The 25,246-nt window shown below is 42.5% G+C and overlaps 1 protein-coding gene across 1 annotated transcript in view; it reads left to right on the forward strand.

Moving 5' to 3' along the window:
* The window catches only part of LOC124805033 (myrosinase 1-like), a 62,739-nt gene that overhangs the window by 15,091 nt on the left and 22,402 nt on the right, over positions 1-25,246 (forward strand). The window contains exons 4-5 of the mRNA XM_047265453.1: positions 13,181-13,303; positions 13,380-13,560. Of these exons, the coding sequence (XP_047121409.1) occupies positions 13,181-13,303; positions 13,380-13,560 (304 nt within the window). The remainder of the gene's footprint in view (positions 1-13,180; positions 13,304-13,379; positions 13,561-25,246) is intronic.

Here is a 25,246-nt window from a genome sequence, read left to right on the forward strand (position 1 = left end):
AAAATGCAACCTGTAAACGCACTCACTACCTGTGTCATTTTTTGCCCGGTCTGTGGACGTTCGTGCACCCACACGCACGCCACAGATCGCTCCTCAAGACTGCGACTGTGTCCGCTCGCGTCAGCAATGACATCGCAAATGAAACAACGTAATGCTGGAAAAAATGCTGACAACAATGCCTTTCGTCAGATTCAAAACAGGTACATCAATAAAAGAACTAGTTATTTTACCAGTTGCACGAAGTCAAGAACCGTAAGTGAACTTACCGAACACTTCGTTTATTTGTGTGGTGTAAAGTCTTAGAGAATATCTAGTAGACAGTCAACTCTGCAACTCACTTGGTGTTGGCTTGCATCGTGGGAGGAGCCACTAAAAGGAAGGCCTCAGATATGGCGAACCGATTCGTCTCATATTGGCAGGTCGCTTGTGGACAACCTAAAATTAAAGACTCTAGGATATTTAGTTCAACACCTCCCCACACCCTGCCCCACCCTTAAAGTTCATGAAGCACAATCCATTCAAAATTGTCGAGATCGGTGGATAACTGAAAATTGAACATCTTTCATCATTATGTGTGTGGTCCGCAAATGTATATTTTCCTAGAAATTAAGGAGGGAAACTTTTTTAACTGTTACTCATGTAGTCATAAGGTACACGCTGTGCAGCGAAGGCGCCGTTGACATAGTGACCAAGGTATTTGGCTGGGGAGCAGAGAACCTCTGTTCGATTCCCTAGTGTGTTCATTTTCTTTCTATATTTTTTTCATTTCGAAATTGGTAGGGATAGGAGTCTTACGTAGGTAAGTAAATCAATAAGCAATAATGACAAAGTAGGCAAATAAATTTCCTAAACCATTTGGATTAGAAAAGAACTAAAAATCTAATCCTGGTAGCTTTGCAGTTATTCTTTCACTCACTTTGTTAAATATCCTTCATTTCTTTCGAGCTATTAGATTGCCGTTAAAACATTCGAAACAAATACACTCGCAGCATCAAGGACATGTAATAAATGCAATATTCGCGCAATTACATCGTTCCTTTCGATGAATCGGCACGAAATAGACTTGATTTATATTTAAAAATCTTTCTTTTTTGGGAATTAATTTTTGACTCTTGCAATGGACACGGTACCAGTGCCTGAAAAATAGATGCTGAAAGTTGAACCTGAATTATGCTGCGAATTGTTATTGTATCTGCACGGTTCACATCTACATCCACATCTACATAGAAACTCTGCAAATCACACTTAAGAACCTGGCAGAGGTTTCATCGAACCAGCTTTGCATTAATTATCTGTTATTCCACTCTGGAACAGCACGGGCAAAAAAGGCAAACACTTATGTCTTTCCGTGCGAGCTCTGACTTCCTTTATTTTTTTATGACGATCGTTTCACCTTCGTAGGTCAATATTTTCGCATTCGGACGAGAAAGTAGGTGATTGAAATTTGGTGAGAAGATCCCGCAGCAACGAGAAACGCCTTCGTTTCAGTAATGTCCACCCCAAATTCCGTATCATGTTGTGCAAATCCCGCAAGATTTCACAAAAGCAGATTGCAGTTTTGAAAACTGGTAATGAAGCTTTTAACTTGGCGATAAAAATAAACGTAATATGGTTAGCCCACAGCTGTGCAGTTCGGCGGTATTACGTGTACCGTACAAGTCGGTTGATTGTCCTCATTTATAAGCATGCTATCATACATAACACTCTTAGTTTGTCCACCTCAGTGAGCCTGTGTCAGACAAAACTTGTTGTCTCAGAAAAAAACTTTTTATGGTTTTAAAATGTTATCAAGATATGTTTTGTAAATTTAATTTGTCAATTTATGGGAACTAGAGCCATTGACGTAAGCATTTCTTACTGAGTTAATTAAACGATTGACTTCTTGTATACCCCGAGGAACAAATTAACCATTAGTTGCTTTTAATCACAGGGAAACCTTAGGTAACAATATTCCACACGTTTCATGTGCGAATGTGTTACAGTGTGTAAACCATCAACAGCGGCAAGTGTTCGTTTTTCTACGTCATGCGACACCGTGAGATTAATGCGCGTACTAGCACCACTATTACTCAGAGTTGTTTTCGTACAAAGAGGCAGTCAACGAAGTTTCTTTCCTCGATTTATAAGAAAATATTCGTTTGCGGACGTCATATATGCTGATGAAATATGCTCAATTTTCAGTTATATATCGATGGCGCGTCATGAACTTTAGACCAGTTTTTCTCAAAAACGGTTGGGTGTTGAACCAAAATATCACGGAGTCCTAGATTTTAGGTTTTACACAAGCGACCTGCCAAGGCCTAACCCTTGTGAGTATGTCGCGCCGGAGATATTCCCCTAGTCACCACGCCCCATGGTACTGGAGTTTAAAGACAACCTATCTGTAATTTACGGGAATTATGTGATCTGTGGGTCGACATGTTGTGCTACATACCACCGGAAACATACCACGGACTTGCTCAATCGAAGCCACGCAGAGGCGCTGCTTCACTGCCTTCCAAATACACTAGTAACAGGTGGACATTTCGGAGCCCCTGGTGCCACGAATGTGGCCCATCTCCTGTTCAGTTGGCCGTGTATTTTCTTGACCACTGTGTCAGGTACAAAATGAAATCCTAAATTTCTGCCGAGGCTAAGTTGGGACGTGAAAAGAGAGTCCATGGCGAGACAGAAACTTAAAACGGATCACATTTTCGGCAGGAGTTTGTAACAGTACATAATCTGTCTTTTCGCTTATGTAGAGCATCAGAAGCGACTTAAACACGATCCGACAGTGCATTACTTTGAACTGTCGTAACTCCGACCCGCTCAGCACTTAGAAAAAGTATCAAGCCAGTGTTAGTGCTACAATTTTTGTTCAAATGATTGAGTTGAGTGAAAACAAAGATTCCCTGTAAATTACAGAAATCATTTTTGTATGAAATTTCATAGCCAAATGATGAGTGGGCAATGGACAAATGCGGTACCAAACTGCCCAGCGTGAGGCATCGTTTTGCTAAAAAAGAACAATTTATTGAACTTCCTGACAGACTAATACTGTGGGCCAGGCCGGGATTCGACCATGGGACCTCTGCCTTCTGCGGGCAAGCGCTCTACCGGCTGAGCAGTCCAAGCGCGATTGCCGAGCCGCCGTCATAGCTTTACTTCCGGCAGTGGCTCATCTCCCATCTTCCAAGCTTCACAGCGGTTCTGCTGCATTCCTTGCGGGGATGGGGATAGTACTCGTGGAAGAAAGGATATGAGTTTCCAAGGCAGGAGTTTAGGTACTTCCGTAAGTGCTGCTATGAGAACGGGCAGTGAGTCGTGCTTGGAAAGCGCCGGCACGATATGTCGCCGTGTTTGGTCGGGGACTCGCCACCCTCTGTTATACAAAACTGAGTAGAGTTCTCATCGAGAGAATTGGAAAGTTGTCATGTTACATCAGCAAAGAACGATTGACGACATAACTACGAAGAAACAGATCGAGAGAAAGTAGTGGGGAGGGAAAGATATCTCTGTTGGCGGACCACTTACCCGAAAAAGGCGAAGGTTCCAGTTTCCAGTACCAATGGAGTGCACCACACAAATATCCTCTAATACTCTTTGAATTTGTAAGAAATTCAAACATTGAACTTTAAATTCTCAATTGGCACGTCTTTTCTTGATATATAACACTCTTAATAATAATAGAATACCGATCGATATTTAAATATATTTAATTCCTTCTGAACAAAATATGAAAATAAAAAGAAAGCTAAGTGCGACCAGGTCTCAGGCACTGACGCTTACATAAATATATTATATAAATATATAATTAAGTAAGTAAGTTTGTACAGAAGCATCAGCGCATATATATATTATATATCACCCCCGTTCCCAGAACTCCTGAAGATAGACGTTGACTGTCGATATTGTATCACAGACATAGTGTCTTTGACTGTTCAGAGATGTCACTAAATCCTCACAAAGACGTAAACAACCATGCATGAGCAGCGTCGGTTAGACGGAAGGGGTCAGACAGCCGATCAGTTCCAATCATTCCACCAGGAAGGAGGTACACGGCTCGTGTTGTCTGTAGTTCAACCATGCCTAGACGGTCAACACCGCGGTTCGATCGCGTCCGCATTGTGCCAGGAAAGGCTCTCAACAAGGGAAGTGTCCAGGAGTGAACCAAAGCGATTTTGTTCGGACATGGAGGAGATACAGAAAGACAGGAACTGTCAATGACATGCCTCGCTCAGGGGCTACTACTGCAGTGGATGACCGCTACCTACAGATTATGGCTCGGAGGGACCCTGACAGCAACGCCACCATGCTGAATAATGCTTTTCGCGCAGCCACAAGACGTCGTTTTACAACCCAAACTGTGCGCAATAGGCTGCATGATTCGCAAATTCACTCCCGACGTCGATGGTGAGGGCCATCTTTGCAACCACGACACCAAGTAGCGCGGTACAGATGGGCCCAACAACATGCCGAATAGACCGCTCAGGATTGTCATCACGTTCTCTTCACCGATGAGTGTCGCATATGACTTCAACCAGACAATCGTCGGAGACATGTTTGGAGGCAACCCATCCAGCGAGTGCAGCAAGGTCGAGGTTCCCTGCTGTTTTGGGGTGGCATTATGTGTGACCGACGTACGCCGCTGGTGGTCATGGGAGGCACCGTGGTGGCTGTAAGATACGTGAATGCCATCCTCCGTCCTATAGTGCAACCATAAATCGGCAGCATATTAGAGAGGCATTCGTCTTCATGGACGACGATTCGCGTCCCCATCGTACACATCTTGTGAAATGATTCCTTCAGGGTAACGACATCGCTCGACTAGAGTGGCCAGCATGTTCTCCAGACATGAACCCTATGGAACATGCCTGGGATAGAGTGAAAAGGACTGTTTGTGGACGACGTGACCGACCAACCACTCTGACAGATCTACATCAAATCTTCGTTGAGGAGCGCCTTGATGAAGTTGTGGATAGTATGCCACGACGAATACAGGCATGCATCAATGCAAGAGGACGTGCTACTGGGTATTAGAGGTACTAGTGTGTACAGCAATCTGGACCACCATCTCTGAAGGTCTTGTTGTATGGTTGTACAACATGCGATATGTAATTTTCATGAGCAATAAAAAGGGCGGAAACGATGTTTATGTTGATTTCTATTCCAATTTTCAGTACAGGTTCCTGAACTATCGAAACCGTGGTGATGAAAAATTTTTTTTAGTATATCTTTGAACATATCTGCTAAGGTTCAGTGACAGTGTCAGAATTATATTATAAAAAATAAGCCCTCGGTCACAAATATTAAGTCAAAATTGACCTGGTTTCGACGCTGCTATGAGCGTCGTCTTCAGAATTAGACTAACTGTACTAAAACATTAGGTGTATAGCACAGTACTTTAATACTCTGCTACGCGCTCCATCATAGCTATGAGAGTCCTTAGTCTTCAGTGATTTAATTATTGACTCAATCTCCCTCTCGTCTGTATCACAGAGGAGTATTTCAGATATCAATCTCAGAAAGGCATTTGCCAAGAAAGTTATATGATTTCCTGTAGAATCTAAATTTTTATTTGATTCATCAGCAATGCTCAGAAAATAATTGTTAAATACTGTACATATATCTCATTTATCAGCAACAGAAATATTTTTACTGCGAACTGACTTTATATCATCGACCTTGTGCTACTGACCAGACACTTCCTTCACAACTGACCATATGGTTTTAATTTTATCCTGTGAATTAGCTATTCTATTTGCACGCCACATACTCTTTGCTTCCTAATAAAATTTTTAAGCACGTTACAATACTGTTTGTAATGGTCTACTGCAGTTTGATTGTGACTACTTCTAACATTTTGATATAATTCCCGCTTTGTTCTACACGATAATCTTATCTCACTAGTCAGCCACCCGGGCTGCCTATTACTGCCAGTACTCTCAAAGAGCATGAGAAATGTGTTAAGCAAAGCAATAGATTTGTCATCATGTCGTCGGCACTGTAAACATGCTGCCACTCTTGTTCCTTGACAAGATATAAAAAACTCTCTGTTGCTGTTGGATTAAGTTTCCTACATAGTCTGTAATTACATGTGACATTTGTTTGAGTACAAAAGCCTTTTAGTGTTAAAATTTGTGCATCATGGTCTGAAAGGCCATTCACGCTTTTACTAACAGAATGCCCATCTAGTAATGAAGAATGAATAAAAATATTGTCTGTGGCTGTGCTACTGTTCCCCTGCACCCTAGTTGGAAAAAACAGAGTTTGCATCAGATCACATGAATTTAGGAGATCTACCAACATCCTTTCTCTTGTACTGACTCGAAAAGATGCAGTACTTACAAGTCACATATTAAAAAAGATCTCAGCCGGAAAGGTGACGTCATGAACACTTGTCAGATGGCTGCTCGTACTGTGGACAAGGGTTGCAACAGGACTGAGGTGCCCACTTTAGAAAGTGGGGCAAGTAAACATGGTGTTGCTACGAGCGCCATCTAGTAGTCGCAGAAACAACTAGGCTACTGTACATTCAAAATTAGACACATGAAATTGTGATGCAGCTGATTCAGGCATAACGTAAGCATTAATAATAACAGGATGAAGTTACATATTTATCTGCTTTAAATAGAGATACATTTTGTGACGTAAAAACATTAGTTATGACATACAAGAAAACAGCAAAGATGTGACAGGAAAACAACATTTCGGTAAACTGCATGAGGAAATCTGAATCAAAGATCAAGCAATGGCTTTATACAGTCAAAAAAGTTTTTATTTCGCAGCTGCAGCTGTTCGTTGAGAATGAGGCCATCATGACGAGTGAGATGTTTGAAAATCTCTAAGACATCTAACCTACGTCCTTTTTTTTCGGTATGCAGAATATTGTTATCGCCTATGGCTTTAGGCACGCGTCCAGTAATTAAGAGATGATCGGCAAAGGATGAATTTATGGGACTGGTGCCGTTCTTTCTCAAAAGATGTTCTTTATATCTGACGGTGAAAGCACGTCCAGTTTGCCCTATAGAATAGGAGGAGCAGGTATCGCAGATGATCTTATAAACGCCAGAACTTTCTGTAGGGGAGCGAATGGATTTCAAATTATGAATGAAATTTCTCTTTTGATTATTATTAGTAGAGAAGGCAACATTGCAGTTGTATTTGTTGCGAAGCATGCGCTGAATCCGATAGGAAATGGGTCTTATGAAAGGAATGGAAAAACTTTTTTTTGGGTTAACTTCAGTGCATGAGGTGTTGTCCGTGGTAGTTCTTGCAGTTTTCTTTTTTAGCATATCGTCCACTATGTTAGGCGTATATTCATTATTGACTGCTATGGTTTTAAGTAAATTAATCTCCTCATTAAACTTTTCTCTTGAAAGTGGTATGGAGGTGGACGGCAGAGTGAAAAAAGGGCCATTTTTTGAGACTGTGGATGAAAAGAGGAAGCAGGCACGATTTGGTCAGTATACGTTTCTTTTCGAAAAATATTGAAAATGATGTTATTGTCTTCTATTGTAAGCGTCAACTCTAAATAATTTAATTGGCGGTTATCGTTTTCGAGTTCAATAGTGAAACAAATTTTTTCATGGAGGTCGTTAAAAAGTTTAAATATATGATCAATTTTATCGGCGGGTCCGTTATAGATGACTAGAATATCATCAACGTATCTTGTGTAAGGAAGGATACCTAGTGAAGCGGCTGAGACACGGTTAAACAGCTTTTTTCCCAAAGAATTGATAAAGATGTCGGTGAGGATGCCGGCTAAAGGGTTGCCCATAGCGAGCCCATCAGACTGCTGGTACAGATGTCCGTTGAATTCTAAGTAGTTGTACTTGACAACGACATTAATGAGATTCATAAAATCAGTAATCTGTTCATCTGATAGATCTTTTTAAATTGACTTAAGTTTTCTTCCATAATGATGAGCGTCTCATGTACCGGGGCATTGGTATAAAGATTTTTAATATCTAAGGAAAAAAGCTTGGTGTCTGAACTGCATACTAAGTTTTTAATATTTTGGACCAAAACGTGGCTGTTAGGAACGGAATAATTATTTTCGAAAACGAAGGATTTTTCAAAGTTTCTTGTAGAAATCGGGCAAATCGTGATATGCGCTATTCATGCTATTGGAGATTGGACGTATTGGATGATTAGGTTTATGAATTTTGAACTGGGACCGAAGTTTAGGGGGCTGTGGGTTCATATTGATGAATAGTTTCTTTTGGAAAGGTTTTATAAGCAATTTTGCATTGTTAATGGCTGACCTTACTTCTTTCTGTAATTTAGGAGTCGGATCATCATGCAGTTCCGATATGTTGTTTTCACTGAAGAATTTTTCAGTTTTAAAAATATACTCAGAAATATAAGCAATGACTAGACAACAACCTTTATCGGATTTAGTTATTAAAGCATTTGCTGTTTTACGTTTATTATTAATGGAAGTTTCTAAAATTCTGTCGTTATGCGCAGCATTAGACAAAGTAGCTGCATTTTTCTCTAGCATGCGGGTTACATCATACGCAATTCTGGCTTGAGAAGCATTATCTATCTTATTATAATCGAGACCGATTTTTAAATCAACAAGCATATTTTCTCTTACATTTCTGTCTGACAGGTTAGGCCTGACATTGTATTTTAGTCATTTTCCTAACAGGACTTTTTCATTCTCAGTAAAGACAATGTTGGTTTTATTTAAAATTCTTTCATGAAAGACGTGACTGCTTTTTTGAAATATATTCTGAGGGCATTTTTCATTAGAAAGCAGACAAAAAAGATTACTGAGCTTCTTCTCGTGTTTCTGCATTATACCTATTTTACAAATCTCTAGATGTTCGTTAATTTGCGTCCACATGTCGTCAGTATTAAAATTATAGTTAACACGATAAGTGTTTGTGATATTTAAGTACAAATGGTATGCTTCTTCGTTAAGACGGTCTTTTTTTAGCGTACAGCTCTTTTATCCTATTACAAATAATATTCTTAATGATAGGTATAAAGGACTTTGGATTTTTCTTACATACAGAAAAATTGATGTAGGCTTTTGTATAAGTCGGGACAAGTCCCATTTTTTCACACTGCTTGTTAAAATAGATAGCCGTACGTGTATTTAGAATTTTCTTTTTTAATTCTTTATATTTAGAAGCAGCCTTAGATACCTGGGCAAGTAAGAAACGTAAAATTTTGAACATAGCTGCTAAGATTCAGTGACCGTGTCAGAATTATATTGTAACAAATAAGCCCTCGGTCACAAATATTAAGTCAAAATTGACTCCTATCAGATTCAGCGCATGCTTCGCAACAAATACAACTGCAATGTTGCCTTCTCTACTAATAATAATCTAAAGAGAAATTTCATTCATAATTTGAAATCCATTCGCTCCCCTACAGAAAGTTCTGGCGTTTTAAGATCATCTGCGATACCTGCTCCTCCTATTATATAGCGCAAACTGGACGTGCTTTCACCATCAGATATAAAGAACATCTTTTGAGAAAGAACGGCACCAGTCCCCTAAATTCATCCTTTGCCGATCATCTCTTAATTACTGGACACGTGCCTAAAGCCATAGGCGATAACAACATTCTGCATACCGAAAAAAAAGGGGCGTAGGTTAGATGTCTTAGAGGAATTGGAGATTTTCAAACATCTCACTCGTCATGATGGCCTCATTCTCAACGAACAGCTGCAGCTGCGAAATAAAAACTTTTTTGACTGTATAAAGCCATTGCTTGATCTTTGATTCAGATTTCCTCATGCAGTTTACCGAAATGTTGTTTTCCTGTCACATCTTTGCTGTTTTCTTGTATGTCATAACTAATGTTTTTACGTTACAAAATGTATCTCTATTTAAAGCAGATAAATATGTAACTTCATCCTGTTATTATTAATGCTTACGTTATGCCTGAATCAGCTGCATCACAATTTCATGTGTCTAATTTTGAATGTACAGTAGCCTAGTTGTTTCTGCGACTACTAGATGGCGCTCGTAGCAACACCATGTTTACTTGCCCCACTTTCTAAAGTGGGCACCTCAGTCTTGTTGCAACCCTTGTCCACAGTACGAGCAGCCATCTGACAAGTGTTCATGACGTCGCCTTTCCGGCTGAGATCTTTTTTAATATGTGACTTGTAAGTACTGCATCTTTTCGAGTCAGTACAAACTTTAATTTTATTAATGTGCTATACACCTAATGTTTTAGTACAGTTAGTCTAATTCTGAAGACAACGCTCATAGCAGCGTCGAAACCAGGTCAATTTTGACTTAATATTTGTGACCGAGGGCTTATTTGTTTCAATATAATTTTTTTAGTATATATAGGATGTCCTACTTATCTTGACCACCCTAAATAACCGTTTGTTCAGATGAAAATTCCAAAATGTTTTATGCAAATATTCTTTAGCTGTCAGGGCGACATGAATCAGCATGATTCCCTTCGTTGTAGCTTTGTTTTCTTACAAAGATATGAACAGCGGTATGGCTTTTTTAAATGGCACCCTGTATTTTTTATTCGGTAGTACATTTCCTCTCCTATATTCAGAAATGTATCACAGTGTACCAACACTGAAACACAACGTTATTAATTACATAACAGAACACTGACGCCGGCCGTGCTGGCCGAGCGTTTCTAGGCGCTAAGGTCTGGAACCAGCTCGACCGCTACGGTCGTAGGTTCGAATCCTGCCTCGGGCGTGGATGTGTGTGATGTCCGTAGGTTAGTTAGGTTTAAGTAGTTCTAAGTTCTAGGGGACTGATGACCTCAGAAGTTAAGTCCCATAGTGCTCAGAGCCATTTGAACCACAACATTGACGTTGACGTTCCAGCGCTTAGTGCAGGTACTCGGGTAATGGAACACATTCACGTGCTTTTAAGTACTGTTGTGTAGAGTAGAGATACAGTAAAGGCTGTCCGTCCTACAAACCGCAATCGACATAGCGTTTCTTTTATTGTTGTTGTTGAAATGGTTCAAATGGCTCTGAGCAGTATGGGACTCAACTTCTGAGGTCATCAGTCCCCGGGAACTCAGAACTACTTAAACCTAACTAACCTAAGGACATCACACACATCCACGCCCGAGGCAGGATTCGAACCTGCGACCGTGGCGGTCGCGCGGTTCCAGACTGTAGCGCCTAGAACCGCTCGGCCACTCCGGCTGGCTGTTGTTGAAGGTAGGCGAAATGCTACACAGCCAGCGGAACTGTACGGAGAGCGATATCCTGACAAGAACCCATGTTCCAGACGGGTGTTTCCTCGTCTTTACCATGTACACCTACATCAGGAATTGCATGGAAATGATTTCCTGAATCGTGCACAGTTCTGTCAGTGGGCACAGTAGCAAATCCTCGCCAACTCGAATTTCTCCAATGTTCTATTTGCCGATGAATGTTCCTTCTGAAACAAAGGACAGGTAAATATACAAGGAACATGCATTACTGGTCCAGCGACAACCCACGATGGCTTAGACAGGTGGAACATAAGCGTCAATGGTGCGTTAACGTCTGTTGTGGGATGCTTGGTACTACAATTATTCGCCTTTATTTGACCAATGGTAGTCTAAATGGTACAGCGTATATCAACTTCCTGAGACGAATACTTCTTCCTCTTCTGGATGAAGTGCCGCTAAGAACCAGAATGCTTATGTGGTATCTACATGATGGATGTCCAGCACATAATGCCTTGCGTGCACGTCGTGGTCTGAACCAAAGGTATCCTGCCAGATGGACTTGTCGAGGAGGAACAATTACTTGGCCTTCTAGGTCTCCTGATTTAAATCCTCTGGACTTTTTTCGTTGGTGATGCATTAAGGACGTTGTCTTTCGCGATATTCCAACAACTCTAGAGGGCATGCAGGAACGTATCGTGCTTGCTTGTAACTCTCTTCAGCAGACAATACTGGAAGCAGTGAACAATTATTTCATTCAAAGAGTGCACCAGTGTATCGGTGCTCAGGGTCACCACTTTGAGTACCTTTGAATGTTCTACTCCTGAGAAATGGTACAAGAGAGTCAAAGTCAATTTTGTGTTATGTTTTTACTTGGTTTTGATTTGTTTTGTCATCTCCAGCAAGTGGGCGAGTGTGTGATCCCGTGCTCAAAGTCAATGTTGTGTTATGTAATTAATAACGTTGTGTTTCAGTGAATGGTACACTGTGATACATTTTTGAATAGGTCTTTAGGAGAGGAAATGAATCACCGAATAAAAAATACAGGGTGCCATTTAAAAAAGCCATACCGCTGTTCATAACTTTGTAAAAAACAAAGCTACAACGAAGTCACTCATGCTGACTGATGTTCCCCTAATGGCTAAAGAATATTTGCTTGAAACATTTTGTAATTTGCATCTGGAATAACAGTTATTTAGGGTGGTCAATATAAAAGGGACACCATATATATATATATATATATATATATATATATATATATATTTTCGTAAAATGAAGAACAAACCGCCTTCAGTCACAACTTGTGACTGAAGACGGTTTGTTCTTCATTTTACGAAAGTAAAACAGTCGCGGACGAAACACTGGAAAACAATGCATTTTTGCCTGTTTTCGAGACATACTGGCAGCAGGATAGCGTTCCCGAGAATTCCAATACCGTATCAGTATCTCTACATTAGTTCCTCAGATTATCGTGGACATACAAAAAGAGACGCGAGCAGAGGACTCCAGTTTATATATGTAGATACAGAACATTTAATAAAATATTCGTTATTTACGAACTAAAATTGTATGCGGTAATGTTCGTCTGTTATTCTTTTGACGGATGATGAATGCGATGTATATTCTAATGGCAAAAAAATATTTGTATGCGATACATTAGAATTTAACAATTTTCGTTCCACATTATTCGTAAATGAGAAGTCTAATCGTTCAGACTTTGCAGTGAAACGTGGTAGTGTGCATTGCGCCGAAATTTGAAGTTTTAAATGATAGGTCTTATTAATCTGGAGCACAACTTGTAGCTATCACGTCATTCACATACTGGTTGATGATTTCTTCTTTTAAGTTTCCCATCACCGTTTCTGCTTAGTAAGACTTTTTGTAAAATCAGTATCGGTATTCTGTTTAAAGTGAACATTTAGTTTGGAGTAAACACTATTCCATTGACAAAGAGTGTCATATGTGGACATCAGTGCATCTTAAACTTCCTAAACTGCTACCGCGTTGCAGAGTTAAAGCCGTGGTGTGTCGCCTTGTGCAGGTGACGATGTACCACTTCGACCTGCCGCAAGCGCTGCAGTACCTCGGAGGCTGGCCCAACCAACTGATGGCCGACTACTTTGTGGAGTACGCCAGGGTTCTGTTTGAAAACTTCGGAGACAGGGTGAGTCTCGGTTCCACTCAGCCTCCTCGGTGAGACGGTAATTTTCAGACTTTATTCGCAGCGTCTGTCTGCGCAGGTGAAGTGGTGGATCACGTTCAACGAACCGGCCGTCTTTGCGAATGGGTACGCGAGCGTCGGCTTCGCGCCGTCGCAGAACGCCTCCGGCGTCGGCGACTACCTGTCCACCCACACGGTGATCAAGGCGCACGCCCGCGTCTGGCACCTGTACGACGAGCAGTACAGAGCGACACAGAACGGTGAGTGGGCGGCGCGCCGTCGCAGCTCCGCTCATCTGCCTGCCTTTCCAGTCGGCACTCTACCGTACCTGCAGTTTTCTGCAGGTCTTCTATTTTGGTCTGTCTACACAGGGCCTCATTCATACTGCAGGCTACCTAGGCTCGGCCTGCGCCGGAAAAGAGTCTGTAGCACAAACGTTCATAAAGCGTTGCTTTCAGTACTGTTGTATGAGACCTCTTATAATCGTAAAAGACACATATTTAGTTATTTTGTTTCGGCGTATTCGGCTTAAGTTTTCAGCCGACCTCTCCTCTAAGAATATTACTAAACGGCTGAAGGGCCACACTTCCCAGCTGAAGGCTGAGTATCTAGCTACTTCCAGGGGCAACAGTAATTTGACTTTCAGTAGTTACAGTTATTGATCGGCTTTAAAAATTTAAAATCCTTTCATAATATACTCATTAAGAGGTATCATCTTACGCTAAAGGTTTAACACAATAAGTCAGGTCTTAAAGTTAGAAACTGTGCATTTCTCATGGTTTAAATATTACCTAGATTACGTATACTGATGCAGCATTTGAGAATGAGATCACTTGGCGACTTTCGAAAACGTTTTGTGTGTAAAGTTTGTTGGAAGTTTCTCTCACTGACACCCCTCACAAAATAATGAAAGGAAAAAATGTTCTTCACATTGTCTTTGTTATTGAGTGAAACGTCAGCATATGGCACGATGTTTTATTTTATTATTTATTTGTCGCTAACTATATACGCAACACATACTGCTGACAGTAACCACATATAATTTTGCAGGAAAATTAGTGGTATATCATTGGAGGACACATAGTTCAGGAGATGTAACGTCATAAGCATTGTAATTTACGTTTTAAGAAAACCTAGCTTCTTTCGTACCTCAGTGACCGAACTCATGCAGTGTTCGATAACCAGAAAACTTAGCGACTTCCAACAAATTTTGAACACAATTCAAAACTTTTGGTAAATCTTTTGCCGCCATTAAATAATGAAAGGAAAACAGTTTATCGCTTAGTAATTGTACCTTGTGCATGTAGAACAACTTCGGCATTCAGCATGACGTTTTAGATTATTATTTCTTTACTACTTACTCTATTCATCAACCATTTTTCTGATAGTATCCACTTATACAACTGAATACATCTGCAAAATTTTCATTATTCTATGAATGAATAATCCGAAATTAATACAAAGAACTTAATTAGGATTGTGGGTCTACAATCATAACGGCTTTACATCCTTTACGTTAATTATTTAACACATTAACTCATTTGTAAAGTAATCCGACGTTTGAAGCTGTCGAGGAAGTCTGTCGCTTGGCTACCAACTCAGACGGATTGGGCGTCTCCAGCGGGTGAGAATGACGGCGGCTTGTGTGCTCTACGTCTCTGCCTTCTCAAGAATAGTTGTGTTTGATACGAAGTGACGTCCTTCGCTATATGTAACCTTCTGTTGGTTGAAGCGTTCCAGTTTCGAAAGATCAAAGCTGTGTACCGTCCACGGTTCACAACCATAGAACAGGATAGAAAAAACAACTGCCCGATACACTACCAGTTTTGTGCGTAGTGTCAGATCTTTATTCGGGAAGACCCGATGTATGAGACGTTCAAAAGCAACATCGCAGCTCGGATCCTTTCCTTCACGTCCTTTCTTTCGGTGAATAGCGAATAGATAATACACTTCGTCCCAGATAGAGGAAGTAATCAACTTGTTCCAAAGGTGTGTTGCGAACAGACATATTGCTATCTGGAGAGGCAGTACCCCGCGTGGTCTGAGGCACCTTTTCACGGTCCGCGCGGCTCCTCCCGTCGGACGTTCGAGTCCTCCCTCGGGCATGGCTGTGTTTGTTGTTCATGGCGTTAGTTACTTTACGTTAGATTAAGTAGTGTGTGTTGTGTTGGCAGAAGGGCCAACACCGTATTACTAGTGGGGCCGAAATGCCCGCGTTTTAGCTCACGCAGGCTGGCGTGAGGTGGGAAGGACTGTACTGACGTGAGGTCTGGAACATGACAAGGAATTAGAATTCAGAAAGTGGAAGTAATTAGTTTGATACTTAACTTCAATCCATTAATGATGAACGTCGCTCTTGACGGTACATGATTCACAATATTATCTGTTCAGAATAGTAACTGAATATGGCGCCTTGCTAAGTCGTAGCAAATGACGTAGCTGAAGGCTATGCTAAACTGTCCTCTCGGCAAATGAGAGCGTATGTAGACAGTGAACCATCGCTAGCAAAGTCGGCTGTACAACTGGGGCGAGTGCTAGGGAGTCTCTCTAGACTAGACCTGCCGTGTGGCGGCGCTCGGTCTGCAATCACTGATAGTGGCGACACGCGGGTCCGACATATACTAACGGACCGCGGCCGATTTAAAGGCTACCACCTAGCGAGTGTGGTGTCTGGCGGCGACACCACAGTGTGTAAGCTTATGGGCCGATGACCTAAGCAGTTTGGTCCCAGAAGATAAAAAAAAGGCAGTTCAGCAGCTGGTTAGGAGAGTACCTCTATTTTTGGGCTGTTGACGGTCAGGCCATACTATTCATATGCAGTACTGAAACAATTTACAGAAAGTTGCCGCTGGTCTGTTGTATGAACCGAAGAGGCACGGTCGCCTGCACATTGCAGTTTAGTGCCTTGGTGATACCTGTGAACCTCTTCGAATGGAGTTTGGATTGTATTTAAGATCTACGCATTAATTGTTTACAGACGACGACCGGCAAAGTATGGCTGCGACCACCCGGGAGTGAGGGAGCTTCGGTCGGATTATCGTAAGCTGATTGTGATATTTTTCGAGAACACGGTAAAACACGTGGTAGTATGAGCACGTCTTGAAATCATTCATAACACGATGTGTTTTCCTCATCATCACTGTACTTGATTAAAGTAATGTCACCACGCGTTTCCTATAACGGCCACGGGACACAAAGTGCAACAAAATCGTGGTCGCTTGTACGACACAAAGTATATTGATGCGACGATACGTCCTAGCTCGAGCCAATTAGTAATATGGAACTTGTCAGATATTTTATTTTGGTATAACACGTGCCCAAACTGACTTGAGTCAGTCCAACGAAATGTCGATGGCAGCCGAAACTTTTCAAACTTTCGTAAAGCCTGCGCAATTAGTTTTCCAAAACTATAAGGTGAAGAAAGCAAACGCAATCGTACGAGAATCTGTCAGCAGCTACAGGACTATCACACTAATGAAGCTGAAATGTTTTTGAAGTGAATCATTACTGGAGATGAAACAGAGATTAATCGCTTCGAGAATCAGAAACGAACGCCATAGAATGGAATCAAAACAGCCGGCATCTAGATTTTTAAAAAACCCTCAAGGGTCAGTGACGCTTTTTTTGGCCTAAGGGCCAATTGTGGAACATTACCTTTAAAAGTGATCAACAGTAAACAATTGATATTACGTTGATGAGCTTTGGAATGAACTGAAGTCTGCCATTCGAAACAAACACCAAAATCGATTGTCAAATGGCGTTCTTTTTTTTTTTTTTTTTTTTTCCACCAACCGCACAATTCAATTCAAACTGAGTACGCTATGCATTCTGGGGGACAGTAATCCCTGATGACGCCCCGTCGTATTTCCTTTTGTTTGATCCACTTGAAGATGGTGCCGGAAATCTCGTACGACGATGGACCAAGCACACTGAAAAGCAGGCGATGATGTTGAAAATGACGTCACAGTAAATTTAGTACTGTTACTGTTATCAGGAAAATGTTGTGCAGGTCCTTTTTGACTTAGCCTCGTAAATTCCGCCTGATGCTGTCCGCTAATAGCCGGTGCCATGTCCACACAGCACGGCCATCCCATCAGGTCCGGTTCAGGAGGAAATACACCGCCTTGCCCCACGATTAAAGTCCGAAGTGCGCGCTTCTTCCTCTGAACCCTTGTCTCACACATGCACTTGAGTGATACGTCACAGAACGTCTTGCGCGGGCGGACGGTCTGTTCCGGACGTGGAGCGCCGCTGGACCGCGTGCGTAGCCCAGTGGTTCGGCGCGAAGCGGTGCAGTGCGGCTGCCCTGTCCTAGGTGTGCTGATAAGATGCGTGAGAATAATAAAGTTTCCGGTTTTCTTACTGTTAAAAATATTGTGTGTTAATGAAGCAATGCTACATCAACTGCTGGTATTAGTTTTTCTGTAGACATTTTTCTGTTCTTTTAAAAAACCACTCATTTCGATTCTGCTCGTTTTCTTCGCTGTATAAAACTTCTCATTCGACTCTGAGAAAAGTAACTGGCACACAAAACTGATTTTTGTCGTATCTTACAGTTTCGCAACAGAGCTTGATGATAAAGTGTCTAATTTTTTTTCGATACTGGTCATAGTTATCGTGATAATTTCTAAGCAGGTTATCCCATGAAATTTCAGTTGTATGCATTGAAGAATGTAGTCGCTGGCTACTTTACGTTTGGTTCATTTTAGGTCATACACTGTCGCGTATTAAATGAAGCTAAAATCAAAATTGTTTTTAAAGCTGGAACGAAAGCCATATCTCACTACAGTATGGAGAAAATAGAAGCTGAAGCACACTGAGGTGACAAAAGTCATGGGACAGCGATATGCACATTAGAGATGGCGGTGGTATCGCGTGCATAAGGTATAAAAGGGCATTGCATTGGCGACGCTGCCATTTGTACTCATGTGATTAATGCGAAACGGTTTCCGACCTGATTATGGCCGCACGATGGAAATAACAGACTCTCAGTGCGGAATAGTAGTTGGAACTGGACGCATGAGACATTCCATTTCGGAAATCATTAGGGAATTCAGTATTCCGAGATTCACTGTATTAGGACTGTGACGAGAATAGCATATTCAGGCATTACCTCTCGTCATGGACAACGCAGTGGCCGACGGCCTTCACTTAACGACCCAGAGCAGCGGCGTTTGCGTAAAGTTGTCATTGCTAACAGACAAGCAAAACTGTGTGAAATAACCACAGGAATCAGTGTGGGACAGTGCGGTGAAATCTGGCGGTAATGGGCTGTGGCAGCAGACGGCGGACGCGAGTGCCTTTCTCCACTGACAGCACGACATCGCCTGCAGTGCCTCTCCTCGCCTCGTGATCTTATCGGTTGGATCGCAGACAACTGGAAAACCGTGGCGTGGTCACACAAGTCCCGATTTCATTTAGTAAGAGCTGATGGTGCGGTTCGTATGTGTCACACACCCCATGAAGCCACGGGCCGTGTTTACATGAACTGGAGTGGATCCTCTGGTCCAACTGCACCGATCATTCACTGGAAATTGTTATGGTCAGCCACTTGGAGACCGTTTGCAGCCAATTTTCATGGATGACAGTGCAGCTTGTCATCGGGCCAGAATTGTTCCCGACTGGCTTGAAGAAAGTTCTGGAAAATTCGAGGGAATGACTTGGCCACCCAAATCGTCCGACACGAAACCCAAAGATCATTTACGGCACATAATCTAGAGGTCAGTTCGTGATTAAAATTCTGCACCGGCAACATTTTGGCAATTACGGACAGTACAGAGGCAACATGGCTGCATGAAACTTCCAACAACTTGTTGAGTCCCTGCCACGCCGAGTTGCTGCACTAAGCCGGGCAAAAGGATGTCCGACATAATACACCCCACACCGGAATGTACAGGTGGTGGGGAGAGGGTGGGTGAGGGAGGGTATGTAATTTTATATTATCTGGTATATTACGACAAATAAGACAAGCGTTATACTTTACAGTAATAACTGTCAATGGGTTCCTCAATACAATACGTATCTATCCATGTGGTCCACAAAATTCGTTGGCAGTATTAGTTTACCTGTCCATATACACTCCTGGAAATTGAAATAAGAACACCGTGAATTCATTGTCCCAGGAAGGGGAAACTTTGACACATTCCTGGGGTCAGATACATCACATGATCACACTGACAGAACCACAGGCACATAGGCACAGGCAACAGACCATGCACAATGTCGGCACTAGTACGGTGTATATCCACCTTTCGCAGCAATGCAGGCTGCTATTCTCCCATGGAGACGATCGTAGAGATGCTGGATGTAGTCCTGTGGAACGGCTTGCCATGCCATTTCCACCTGGCGCCTCAGTTGGACCAGCGTTCGTGCTGGACGTGCAGACCGCGTGAGACGACGCTTCATCCAGTCCCAAACATGCTCAATGGGGGACAGATCCGGAGATCTTGCTGGCCAGGGTAGTTGACTTACACCTTCTAGAGCACGTTGGGTGGCACGGGATACATGCGGACGTGCATTGTCCTGTTGGAACAGCAAGTTCCCTTGCCGGTCTAGGAATGGTAGAACGATGGGTTCGATGACGGTTTGGATGTACCGTGCACTATTCAGTGTCCCCTCGACGATCACCAGTGGTGTACGGCCAGTGTAGGAGATCGCTCCCCACACCATGATGGGGGTGTTGGCCCTGTGTGCCTCGGTCGTATGCAGTCCTGATTGTGGCGCTCACCTGCACGGCGCCAAACACGCATACGACCATCATTGGCACCAAGGCAGAAGCGACTCTCATCGCTGAAGACGACACGTCTCCATTCGTCCCTCCATTCACGCCTGTCGCGACACCATTGGAGGCGGGCTGCACGATGTTGGGGCGTGAGCGGAAGACGGCCTAACGGTGTGCGGGACCGTAGCCCAGCTTCATGGAGACGGTTGCGAATGGTCCTCGCCGATACCCCAGGAGCAACAGTGTCCCTAATTTGCTGGGAAGTGGCGGTGCGGTCCCCTACGGCACTGCGTAGGATCTTGGCGTACATCCGTGCGTCGCTGCGGTCCGGTCCCAGGTCGACGGGCACGTGCACCTTCCGCCGACCACTGGCGACAACATCGATGTACTGTGGAGACCTCACGCCCCACGTGTTGAGCAATTCGGCGGTACGTCCACCCGGCCTCCCGCATGCACACTATACGCCCTCGCTCAAAGTCTGTCAACTGCACATACGGTTCACGTCCACGCTGTCGCGGCATGCTACCAGTGTTAAAGACTGCGATGGAGCTCCGTATGCCACGGCAAACTGGCTGACACTGACGGCGGCGGTGCACAAATGCTGCGCAACTAGCGCCATTCGACGGCCAACACCGCGGTTCCTGGTGTGTCCGCTGTGCCGTGCGTGTGATCATTGCTTGTACAGCCCTCTCGCAGTGTCCGGAGCAAGTATGGTGGGTCTGACACACCGGTGTCAATGTGTTCTTTTTTCCATTTCCAGGAGTGTATAACGCTTGGCAACTAGAAAATTCAGTCTTTTTTCTGAAGCTGGGTAGCCAATATGAGAGTACTGCATTTTGGGTTTATGATCAATATCTCATAGGAACTTAGTTTTATAACATTTGACGTCTTATTTTCAAAGTCATGATGCTATTTTATGAGAGAGAAGAATGATTTTAAATTTCGATCAGAAATATGCTGTTACATTATTCTCTTAATGGTTTTTTACTGATATCTGCTTTACAGACATTTATAGAGGTAAAAGAATGGAGTTCCACAATGGGAAAAAAATATGTGTGAATATATGCCCTTAGTTGTGAGTATATGGCTTTGTTACCATGAGTTCAAAGTTAGATGTACCTTTAATATCTACTCGTTACCTCTAATTTATGAAGTCTTTTGTACTTGATTATATTAAAGTTGAACTTTCTTACCTTACCATATTATACTGAGTTGTCTTTTATTTCCGACTGTGTGTAATGCTATATACTTGACGATGTGGTTTTTACCACTATTTTATTTCTGACATTGTGTAATCGTTTTCTACCTGAATTTGTGGTTTTAATATTGTGGGAGTTTTTTACCTTGCTATGTCGTACTAAGTCGTATGTAAAAATTTGTCTGTGGATGTGTTTGTTGGTGTTTTGGAAATTTGTTTTTGCATTACTGGTGTTGCTGAGGCATTCAAAATTTGTTCCATTGGTGCGCCGAGGGTGGCACTCGCATGATGACTTACAGATTTTCTGCTACCGTTACAAATTCCAACTTAACTATCTTCTTGTAAAGTTATCTGCTTGTATTTGAAATACGTATTTTGTAATGCTTGTTACTGCATGGGCTGTTAATCACTTCATAAAAAAACTGGAAAAAAGAGAGAGAAGAAAGAAAATACGTCAAATAAAGTTGCTGCTAGATGGTGCAGTTCCGATAAGCGGCCGCTAGCATGGTCTTCCTGGTACCTTCCACACTGCGATGTCTTACTCAGGTGAATCCAGATCAGCCCTGCACTAATTCACAAGACGCGTTCAACCGGAATGTGAGCTGTCATGTGGCTGTCGTAATGGATGTTACCACATAGCTTAGTGGTACCAATTGGCATCAGTTATCTTTGTGCTGTGGCAGTATTTTACATTGTGCAAAGTACTCGCTATACGGCTTCTGTTTTTTGGGATGGTTTGATTTTTTGGGGGTGATTTCATAATGAGGTTAGGGTCGAAACTAGTCTGAAAGTAACAAAGAAAATTAACATTGCAGCTTGAATGTTTCTCAGCAGTCTGTTGCCTAATCTGTCAAATTGATACATTTGTCCTCTTCCGTCATCCCTGAAAGCTTGTAACATCATGACGGAATCATCCCATATAACATCTACAATTAGAAGTTTGCATCAATCTAACGAAACAAGTGTGGAAAACTCAGCACACATTGCGGCAGCTATGACTTTATAACGCGCCATCTGTGATCTTGAATCAATAAAAGAGGCTGAGGTTGCATTTTTTCCACTATCTTTATCGAAATATATCAAAAACTGCACGACAATTTACAAATGAGATGTAATGCTTCATCGCGAGCAACCGTGGAAGAGAGGGACAATTTTAAAATGTATTTTCAACAAAGTTCAATACAATGTAAAATATGCGCTTAACAAATGTGTTACATGTACTCACTTGTAGTACGAATTACTTTGGCGACCTCCTCGTGTTCACAGTACGATATAAAACGGTTACTATACTTTTTATTTCTCTTATGTTCACTTGATACATATATGCTTCACTCTATGAGATAGGCGACCATGCAAAATTGGCACTTAATGAATCGTGTAGTCTTGGTCGCAGTTTAACTTATTGAGGTCACCAGAGCACATCTCTGTCGAAAAGGAAAGGAAGAGTTACAACATGAAATGCCACAGAACAGTATACACGCAATCGTCATAGTTATATCAATACTTACAGAGAAATACAACGAGCCATACAGTAATTGGAACGTAAGGAACTGAAAACAGCCCTTACGTGTACGGTGGTGACAAAATTTCCGTATAGACAGGTAGTGGCGAGGAAAAGAACTGTCATAATCAGATGATGTAGGTAATTAATACGGTACACAAAGGATTACCGAAAAAAGTAAGCAACCAAAGATAGCGCAATGAACATCGATCGTGTACTATACAATTTGAAAATCACGGAGAAAAGATGCAGGCATAACATTCCAAAAATTTATCTACCGCACAGAAAAAAATATAATACAATAAAGTATAGAGATTTCATGTAGAATGTTAGTTACAACAGCTACTAAATGTAGAGCAGGTATCAATAAGAAATTATAACAACGTACAAGATATAAAAAACAGAAATAATGTAATTTATGTTCAAAAATGATTACGATGTGAGCGTAGAATGTGACATAGATTCATACAAATTACCTTCTTGATACCTGTTTTGTGTTTAGTAATTGTAGTGGCTAAATTGCGAAAAAAAAAGGCAACTCCAAAGTTTGTGTGAGCTGTAAGGTTGGTTAATGATGTCACACTGGCACCACATTTCACCACAATACTGCCCAACGCCGCCGTCGACGCGTCACACGATGGGAAGGTTGCCACAGTCCCTTCTTTTGACGTCTATGCGATGGAGGTCACAACCGCGACATCAGGTGTTGAAATCACGCAGTTTTCTCATGGATGACAGAGAAAAGCATTTCAGACACATCGCTGTTTTTGCTCTCTTGTGCAGGTTGGAACGACTAGAGGCCGCCGGCCGCGGTGGCCGTGCGGTTCTGGCGCTGCAGTCCGGAACCGCGAGACTGCTACGGTTGCAGGTTCGAATCCTGCCTCGGGCATGGGTGTGTGTGATGTCCTTAAGTTAGTTAGGTTTAAGCAGTTCTAAGTTCTAGGGGACTTATGACCTAAGATGTTGAGTCCCATAGTGCTCAGAGCCATTTGAACCATTTTTGACTAGAGACCGTTCGATACCATTCAGTGAAATCCGAACGCGATCCAAAGCAGGAAAGGGTACTTGCGCTTTTTCAGCCCTCCTGTTTTCCTGTAGCGTGATCGACCGGGAGTGTAACATTAAAATATGCGAGAGTAAAACGGCAAAGGGTCCCTCCAAGACCCGACATTTCTCGGTGCTACCCACGCACCTTTGTGGAGCGCGACAGAAATGTACCTTCAGAAACTTCAACATCAATTAGGGCTGCTGTAGCGCCTGAAAGAAGGCAACCGCACTCAAGGAGTGTCGAAGCGGTTGCCTAAGCCTCAGACGCTAGAGCAGACGCTAGGTTGATTTCGTGTCGAAATTTCTGGAGGTACATTTCTAACGTGCTCAACTAATGTTCGTCCGTGGCACCGAGGATGTCGCCGAACTGCAGGATCTTTGAGTTATCTTTTGCTGTTTTATTCACGCACGTGTTTATGTTGCACTCCCACGCGATCACGCCGTGGGAGCGCTGAAAAAGCAAAAGTACGCTTGCCTGCCTCAGACCATCCTCAAATTTCGAAGAGTATTTTTGAAAGATCCCAGTGGTTCCAAGCTGTAAATAGCGGTCGCGTTACAATAGCTTTCAAAGAGGATGGAGATCAAAAAGTCCTTAGCGATGGGTTGAAACGTCCTGGGCTGTCGGCAGCGTCAAACGTTGGTCATCGCACTGCGAGCTGTCATTTTCAAGCACGGAATGTGTGAGAATCAAAGCCCCATGGAAAGGGGTGGTTTCACTAACGGCCTTTGTGCCATTCCCTGAGGCCCATTCGTGTCGATTCGGTGTGACGGTGCTTCCGAAATGTTTTCCTCTGTTACTCATTAGAAAGCAGTGTGATTTCAAAGCTGGGTGTCGTGGTTCTGACTTCCATCGCAGAGGCATCAAAAACGAAAAATAAAAAAAGGGGTGAAACGTGGCTAAGAGGGACTGTGGCGACCGTCCAATCGTGTGACACTTCCACGCTAGTGTTAGGCAGAATTTTGGTGAAATTTGGTGCCAGTGTAACATCAGTATGCCATCTTACAATTCACATGAACTTCCGAGCTGTGACCTTTTTTCCGCATGTGTCTACACCATGCTGTTTGAAGTTTCACTGAGCTCGAGTGTGATATTGCAGGGATCCATATTTTTTCACCACTACACAGGAAGTTTGTAGGCATCCTTCAGCCAAATTCCAAACTTATGCGTCGCAATGGGAGACAATTAAGTTGTTTTGAAAAAGTAATCCTTTAAATCTGCTAAGCAGTGTATTTTCTTTCTCAGAAGTAAAAGTAATTTTTGAATTGCATTTGAATAACCGCGGTCCATAGGCACTTTATGATAAAAATTAATGTTCCTGATTAATCTCTTTACGCGCTTGCAACAGGGGCTGCTAACCCTTTCATGTAATTTGCAGTGCCGCACTTAGCTTAAGAAATTGTGGTCTCAGAATGAGAGGAGAGCTTCTGTGAAGTTTGGAAGGTAGGAGACGAGGTACTCGCGGAATTGAAGCTGTGAGG

This window comes from Schistocerca piceifrons, chromosome 7, assembly GCF_021461385.2.
Source record: "Schistocerca piceifrons isolate TAMUIC-IGC-003096 chromosome 7, iqSchPice1.1, whole genome shotgun sequence".
In the NCBI taxonomy this organism is placed as follows: Eukaryota; Metazoa; Arthropoda; class Insecta; order Orthoptera; family Acrididae; genus Schistocerca; species Schistocerca piceifrons.